This window comes from Oncorhynchus tshawytscha, linkage group LG10 (assembly GCF_018296145.1).
Source record: "Oncorhynchus tshawytscha isolate Ot180627B linkage group LG10, Otsh_v2.0, whole genome shotgun sequence".
Lineage (NCBI taxonomy): Eukaryota > Metazoa > Chordata > Actinopteri > Salmoniformes > Salmonidae > Oncorhynchus > Oncorhynchus tshawytscha.
In genome coordinates, this window is record NC_056438.1 from 65567653 (window position 1) to 65576667 (window position 9015).

Genomic DNA, 9015 nt, shown 5'->3' on the forward strand with positions numbered 1-9015 from the left:
AATATACTCCAACACTATCTTAGCTGTAATATACTCCAACACTATCTTAGCTGTAATATACTCCAACACTACCTTAGCTGTAATATACTCCAACACTCTCTTAGCTGTAATATACTCCAACACTATCTTAGCTGTAATATACTCCAACACTCTCTTAGCTGTAATATACTCCAACACTCTCTTAGTTGTAATATACTCCAACACTACCTTAGCTGTAATATACTCCAACACTACCTTATCTGTAATATACTCCAACACTACCTTATCTGTAATATACTCCAACACTCTCTTAGTTGTAATATACTCCAACACTAGCTGTAATATACTTAGCTGTAATATACTCCAACACTACCTTATCTGTAATATACTACTGTAATATACCAACACTACCTTAGCTGTAATATACTCCAACACTCTCTTAGTTGTAATATACTCCAACACTACCTTAGCTGTAATATACTCCAACACTACTTAGCTGTAATATACTCCAACACTCTTAGCTGTAATATACTACCTTAGCTGTAATATACTCCAACACTATCTTAGCTGTAATATACTCCAACACTCTCTTAGTTGTAATATACTCCAACACTATCTTAGCTGTAATATACTCCAACAACCTCTCTTAGTTGTAATATACTCCAACACTCCCTTAGCTGTAATATACTCCAACACTATCTTAGTTGTAATATACTCCAACACTACCTTAGCTGTAATATACTCCAACACTACCTTAGCTGTAATATACTCCAACACTCTCTTAGTTGTAATATACTCCAACACTACCTTAGCTGTAATATACTCCAACACTACCTTAGCTGTAATATACTCCAACACTCTCTTAGTTGTAATATACTCCAACACTACCTTAGTTGTAATATACTCCAACACTACCTTAGCTGTAATATACTCCAACACTACCTTAGCTGTAATATACTCCAACACTACCTTAGCTGTAATATACTCCAACACTCTCTTAGTTGTAAGTGGTGCTGTGGTCTAAGACGCTCCATCTCAGTGTAAGAGGCGTCACTGCAGTACCTGGTTTGAATCCAGGCTGCATCACATCTGGCTGTGATTGGGAGTCCCATAGGGTGGTGCACAATTGGCCCAATGTCTTCAACCTTAAGCTGTAATATACAGGTTTGGCCGGGGTAGGCCGTCATTCTAAATAAGAATTCATTCTTAACTGGCTTGCCTAGTTAAATAAAGGTTCAATTAAAATACTCACAACACTATCTTAGCTCTAATATACTCACAACACTATCTTAGCTCTAATATACTCACAACACTATCCTAGCTTTAATATACTCACAACACTATCTTAGCTGTAATATACTCCAACACTATCTTAGTTGTAATATACTCCAACACTATCTTAGCTGTAATATACTCCAACACTCTCTTAGCTGTAATATACTCCAACACTCTCTTAGTTGTAATATACTCCAACACTACCTTAGCTGTAATATACTCCAACACTACCTTATCTGTAATATACTCCAACACTACCTTAGCTGTAATATACTCCAACACTACCTTAGCTGTAATATACTCCAACACTCTCTTAGTTGTAATATACTCCAACACTACCTTATCTGTAATATACTCCAACACTCTCTTAGTTGTAATATACTCCAACACTCTCTTAGTTGTAATATACTCCAACACTACCTTAGCTGTAATATACTCCAACACTCTCTTAGTTGTAATATACTCCAACACTATCTTAGCTGTAATATACTCCAACACTCTCTTAGTTGTAATATACTCCAACACTACCTTAGCTGTAATATACTCCAACACTCTCTTAGTTGTAATATACTCCAACACTACCTTAGCTGTAATATACTCCAACACTCTCTTAGCTGTAATATACTCCAACACTCTCTTAGTTGTAATATACTCCAACACTCTCTTAGTTGTAATATACTCCAACACTACCTTAGCTGTAATATACTCCAACACTCTCTTAGTTGTAATATACTCCAACACTATCTTAGCTGTAATATACTCCAACACTCTCTTAGTTGTAATATACTCCAACACTACCTTAGCTGTAATATACTCCAACACTACCTTAGCTGTAATATACTCCAACACTCTCTTAGTTGTAAGTGGTGCTGTGGTCTAAGACGCTCCATCTCAGTGTAAGAGGCGTCACTGCAGTACCTGGTTTGAATCCAGGCTGCATCACATCTGGCTGTGATTGGGAGTCCCATAGGGTGGTGCACAATTGGCCCAATGTCTTCCAGGTTTGGCCGGGGTAGGCCGTCATTCTAAATAAGAATTCATTCTTAACTGGCTTGCCTAGTTAAATAAAGGTTCAATTAAAATACTCACAACACTATCTTAGCTCTAATATACTCACAACACTATCTTAGCTCTAATATACTCACAACACTATCCTAGCTTTAATATACTCACAACACTATCTTAGCTTTAATATACTCACAACACTATCCTAGCTTTAATATACTCACAACACTATCTTAGCTTTAATATACTCAGAACACTATCTTAGCTTTAATATACTCACAACACTATCTTAGCTCTAATATACTCACAATGCTATCTTAGCTCTAATATACTCACAATGCTATCTTAGCTCTAATATACTCACAATGCTATCTTAGCTCTAATATACTCACAACACTATAGTAGCTTTAATATACTCACAATGCTATCTTAGCTCTAATATACTCACAACACTATAGTAGCTTTAATATACTCACAATGCTATCTTCGCTCTAATATACTCACAACACTATAGTAGCTTTAATATACTTACAACACTATAGTAGCTCTTTACATCTGTCTGAACGATGCTAATAAGGCCTTATTATTAGACTGAATTAAGCAGCTATACGGCAATAATGCTCATCATGTTACTGCAAAAAGCAAGGGCTATTTCCTAGCAAAAGTGTAAAACATAATGTTTGGACCCAGGCTCTGTTTGTGATTACTGGACAATTATGACCACTGATCCATTTGTGACTGTGTTTGTTTTAGGAAACCGGTTCTGGGTGTTCAAGGACACTACTTTGCAGCCCACCTACCCTCAGGACATCTCTCTGTTTGGGAGTGGGATGCCCACCCAGAGTATAGAGACTGCTGTATGGTGGGAGGACGTAGCCAAGACATATTTCTTCAAGGGAGACAGGTCTGTTTGACCTTTTCATTTATCCATTACAATACATTGATTTTATCCATAGTGAAGGTAAAGTGTAGCTGATTCTAGAATTTTCCATCTATCTGTTGCATTAAATTGGTTAGATTGTGAATTATAGGTTATACATGATACTGTATTAGTTTTGTCAATGACAATGATCACTGGCGTATCACTCACCCCCGCAGCCCCGGCAATGTGGGGGGCCCACGAGCTCTGGGGTCCCCATGGAGGTTGGGCCCCCTCCCCAGAAAGCAAAGGAACACGTCATAAGCATAGCAAAAAAAATTGAATTACAGGAAATTAGCTTTAAAACTGAAAAAAATTATAATCTCAGCCTCATGACAAAATGTTATCTATGAGATTAGCTATGAATGTCACGCCCTGACCTTAGAGAGCTGTTTTATTTCTCTATTTGGTTAGGTCAGGGTGTGATGTGGGGTGGGCATTCTATGTTTTGTATTCTATGTTTCTTTATTTCTATGTTTTGGCCGGGTATGGTTCTCAATCAGGGACAGCTGTCTATCGTTGTCTCTGATTGGGAAACATACTTAGGTAGCCCTTTTTCCCTCCTTTCAGTGTGGGAAGTTGACTTTTGTTAGTGGCACTATAGCCCTGTAAGCTTCACGGTTGTTTCTTTGTTTGTTGTTTTGTTGGCGACATTTGAAATAAAAGGAAAATGTATGCTCACCACGCTGCACTTTGGTCCACTTCTTTTGACAGCCGTGACAGAACTACCCACCACAAAAGCAGCGTGGTAAGGGGGACTCATGGACTTGGGAGGAAATCCTGGACGGCAAAGGACCCTGGAGGCAGGCTGGGGAATATCGCCATCCCAATATCGCCGTCCAGGAGCTGGAGGCAGCAAAGGCAGAACAGCGACGCTATGAGGAGTTGGCTCAACGAGGCGTGCACGAGAGGCAGCCCCAAAAAATGTTTGGGAGGGGGCACACGGGGAGATTGGCGGAGTCGGGTTATAGACCTGAGCCAACTCCCCGTGCTTACCGTGGCGGGCTCGTACTGATCAGGCACCGTGTTATGCGGTGGAGCGCACGGTGTCTCCAGTACGCGTTCACAGCCCGGTGCTCTACCTTCCAGCTCCCCGAATCGGCCGGGCTAGAGTGGGCATCCAGCCAGGTCGGAGGGTGCTGGCTCAGCGCATCTGGCCGCCAGTACGTCTCTATGGCCAAGGATATCCTGCGCCGGCTCTGCGCACTGTGTCTCCGGTGCATCTGCACAGCCCAGTGCGTCCTGTGCCTGCGCCCCGCACGTGCCGGGCCAAAGTAAGCATCCGGCCAGGACGGGTTGTGCAGGCTCTACGCTCGAGACCTCCAGTGTGCCTTCACGGCCCAGTGTATCCTGTGCCCGCTCCCAGAACAAGGCCTCCTGTATGTCTTCCCAGCCTGGTTAGTCCTGTGCCTGCTCCCAGAGCCAGGCCTCCTGTGTGTCTCTCCAGTCCAGTGATGATCCATGGCACGAAGCCTCCAGTGATGATCCATGGCACGAAGCCTCTAGTGATGATCCATGGTACGAAGCCTCCAGTGATGATCCATGGCACGAAGCCTCCAGTGATGATCCATGGCACGAAGCCTCCAGTGATGATCCATGGCACGAAGCCTCCAGTGAGGAGTCATGGCACAAAGCCTCCAACGACAGCCTCCAGTCCGGGGCCCCCTCGTCCGGGGCCCGCGGCGAGGGTCCCCAGTCCGGGGCCCGCAGAGGGGGTCCCCAGTTCGGGGTCAGCGGCAAGGGTCCCCACACCAGAGGCGCCACCAAAGTGGGGTGAGCCAGAGGTGGAACGGGGTCTACGTCCCGCACCAGAGCCGCCACCGCGGCTAGAGGACCCTCCCCTATAGGTTCAGGTTTTGCGGCCGGAGTCAGCACCTTTGGGGGGGGTACTGTCACGCCCTGACCTTAGAGGGACGTTTTATTTCTCTATTTGGTTAGGTCAGGGTGTGATGTGGGGTGGGCATTCTATGTTTTGTTTTCTATGTTTCTTTATTTCTATGTTTTGGCCGGGTATGGTTCTCAATCAGGGACAGCTGTCTATCGTTGTCTCTGATTGGGAATCAGTGTGGGTAGTGGACTTTTGTTCGTGGCACTATAGCCCTGTAAGCTTCACAGTTGTTTGTTGTGTTTTTGGTGACATTTGAAATAAAAGGAAAATGTACGCTCACCACGCTGTACTGTGGTCCACTTCTTTCGACGGCCGTGACAATGAAACTTCAAATTTTTCTATAAACTGTGGTACACCACTGACAGTGAAAAAAGGCTAGCTGATATAAAGCTCACTGTGAGATGCTATAATTAGTACATGATTTACTGTATACTAACGTGACTCAAACATTTGGTGGATCTGTCATGATAGATGAAATCACGAGGTCCTAACCCTGTTGTGAGAGAAGATAAAATGCTTTGTCATCATTCTGTAGCAAACTGTTGCATATCACTGATATGATGTTTTGTAAAACATGACTTCATCCCTCTGGGTTTGACAGAATTCCATTATCTTGATCCTAAACAGTTGTGTGTATGTATAGGATCATGAGATTATAATGTTGGTGCATGTGACTGTGTGTGTGTGTGTGTGTGTGTGTAGTCTTTCTGGATATTGACTGCAGTGTTTCTTTCCTACCTGGCATTAGATATTGGAGGTACAATGAAGACATGAGAAACATGGACCCTGGTTACCCCAAACCCATCACAGTGTGGAAGGGCATCCCTGACTCTCCTCAGGGAGCGTTTGTGGACAAGGCCAATGGTAGGCCATCCGTTCCTCCCTCTCTACCCCTCAAACTCAACTCCAGACTTCAAAGCCAGTTCCATAGCGTTTTTTTCATTGTTCCTCTCTAATCAGGGTCTAATTTAGACCTGGGAGACCAGGTGGGTGAAATTAATTATCAGGTAGAACAGAAAACCAGCAGACTCTGGACCTCGTAGGGTAAGAGCTGAATACCCCTGCTCTATATCATCCTCCATTTCTGCATCACATCTCTTTATAATGACTAAAATAGGCCTCTTTTCTCTTTATATAGTCTACTTATGCCTTGCTTCTCAGTACAGAAAGTAAAGATTGGGTTATAAAACTAGCAAACCAAAGTTAAGGAGAAACTATTAGCTTGTATGAATGTTTAAATGTTGAGTTTTTTTCCTCCTTTGAACAGGATTCACCTACTTCTACAAGGGGAAGGAGTACTGGAAGTTCAACAACCAGCGGTTGCGTGTGGAGCCGGGCTACCCCCGCTCCATCCTGAGGGACTTCATGGGCTGCGACGGCCTACCAGCTGACCCCGACTGGGACTGGAGCCCTCCGGAGGTGGAGGAGCGCCACTACGACAGCAGCAGTGGTGACGTGGACATCATCATCAAGCTGGACAGCACGGGGGGCACGGAGAAGGCCGTGGCTATCGCCATCCCCTGTATCCTGGCGCTGTGCATGATGGTCCTGCTCTACACCGTGTTCCAGTTCAGGAGGAAGAGCACGCAGAGACACATACTGTACTGCAAGCGCTCCATGCAGGAGTGGGTCTGATCTAAACCAGAGAGGGGACTGGAACTGTAGAAGTGTATGGAACTCCCACTAGGCACTGTAGGGAAGAGTTATCAAACTCCTATTGTTCTGTAGTTGTTGAACTAAGCCCTTCTGTGGATGGACAGTATATACAGTACAGTAGAGGAGTCCTCCTAACATGGTCAAAACAGTGCTTTGCCCTCTTTGTGACATGCAAGGTGGAGTGAAGCTAGCCCTCTCATTCAACACTATGAGGGACTGTGGCTGCCAATTCCAACTGAGAGGCATTTGCTTTAACTCTAGACTATCTTTGTGTACACTCAGTAGTTATTGGAGAAAGAGGAAAGTTGTGTGGGACCTATGTCTATCTCTGTCTCTGCACGCCCCTAACAAGCCCTTACTAACTACAGTACAGTGGACCATTTAGTAATAGGCTACTACTTTTTATTTTCGTGTCCTAGTAAAGTTCAAGTTGCCCAGACTCTGTACTTTTTGATTGAATTATCTTTAAAAGATTAGTACTTGTGAGGTGGACTGTCTGATACCCAAACCAAATATGACCTTTGACCTATCTTCATTTCCCAGAAAGGATTATGACTCTGGATTCTTTGTTGGGATGTTTAATTCTAATCCATGGATCTAACATCATTGTGACATTCCATCACACTCACGTTTTCTTTGACTATGTCTTTTCAATATATGCCTGTGACCATCTGTCTGGTCTGGTCTGGTGTGCTCTGGTCTGGTCTGGTGTGCTCTGCTCTGGTGTGCTCTGCTCTGGTGTGCTCTGCTCTGGTCTGGTGTGCTCTGGTCTGCTCTGGTGTGCTCTGCTCTGGTCTGGTGTGCTCTGCTCTGGTGTGTTCTGGTCTGGTGTGCTCTGCTCTGGTCTGGTGTGCTCTGGTCTGGTCTGGTATGCTCTGCTCTCTGTCAAGTTTCACGTTTTATTTGTCACTTGCACAAGTACAGTGAAATGCATCAATTGCAAGCCCTACCCAACAGTGCAGTGTTTAATATCAAAATAGTATAACTAATAAAAAATACAATAAATAAAAAAATGTGAGAAATAAGAGAGGAAGCTATATACAGGGTAAGTGCCAGTACCAAATTGACAATGTCTGTGGTCTAAGGGAAGCAGCAGCAGTTAAACAATTTAGGGGCGCACAAATACATTTAAGAGCACACAAAGACATTTAGGAGCACACAAAGACATTTAGGAGCACACAAAGACATTTAGGAGCACAATAAAAAATATTTGCGGTAACAAGCCGTTTTCTTTTTAGTAATGGTGCAAGCATGATGGTCATGAATCTGGTCTCAGTGTGTTCTCCATGGCACTCAGGGCCTGTGGTACAGTGAAGTAATCATTGCAACAATCATCATCTGGGTGATTTGTTTCTAGGTGCACGGGTGCTCCTCAATTCAAATTCCAGGTCGCACAGCCAAATATTTAGGCGTATATGCGAGTAAAATGGTCGCACTGTAGAGCTCTGTTATATCACGTTCCTCTCGACGTGTGTGAAATGACTCAGTATGTGAGATTCCCGGTGAATGTGAAAACATGTATTAGCATTTTTAGAGATTGAGTTTGCCACATTTGTGGTAAAAAATAATTTTTTACTTAAAAAGGATATGGTCACTTATGAAATCAGGATGTTGAACTCTATATCAACAGCTATATCAATAATATATCTTAACCCTTCAAAATCATTATCAAACCATAAGACTAATGTGTAATAACATGTTATAACTATCTTATAACAACCTCAGTTAATTTCTCATTGTTCTCCATGGATTGTTTAAAAGGGTCATAACGAATTGATATTCATGAACTAAAGTACTGATGGTAATTGTAGTTTTGTATTTGATTTACATGGCAGAGACAATTTTTTTCTAAACCATGTTAAATGTTCTGCTCCCCAGTCCTCTCATTTGCAGGCCATTTAAATATTATGTTCACATTGGCAGAGACGTTCTAAAGAGATATCTTTACTTTCTTCAAACATGCCGTTTCGGTTGTTATTGCATTCTCATATGATTTCAGCTGGAAGAAGAAAGCTTGCCTGCCTTCCATGTTGTCCTACATGTCTTAATGGTACGTGTGCTTGTGGTGAGGGTCTGAAAGACAGGTCTGAAAGCATGGCAGGGTTGGGGTCAAGTCCATGTCAATTCCTGAAGTATGCTGAAATTTAAATTCCAATTTTCATCAACGAGAATTTGGAAGTCAGTGTACTTCCTGAATGGACTGAATTAAATTGAAATAGAACCCAACTCTGAAGCAGAGCCAGGCTAGTTCAGTCAATACTGTATTTATTGGTGTATTTATTCCTCTGTGCTC

General features: G+C 42.9%; 1 protein-coding gene across 4 annotated transcripts in view; it reads left to right on the forward strand.

Moving 5' to 3' along the window:
• The window catches only part of mmp16b (matrix metallopeptidase 16b (membrane-inserted)), a 42947-nt gene extending 35480 nt beyond the window's left edge, over positions 1-7467 (forward strand). For all 4 annotated transcript variants that reach the window (XM_042328852.1, XM_024435946.2, XM_042328853.1 and 1 more), the window contains 3 exons: positions 3013-3163; positions 5815-5930; positions 6334-7467. In XM_042328852.1, the coding sequence (XP_042184786.1) occupies positions 3013-3163; positions 5815-5930; positions 6334-6701 (635 nt within the window). In that variant the 3' untranslated portion in view covers positions 6702-7467. The remainder of the gene's footprint in view (positions 1-3012; positions 3164-5814; positions 5931-6333) is intronic.
• Positions 7468-9015: the final 1548 nt, after the last annotated feature.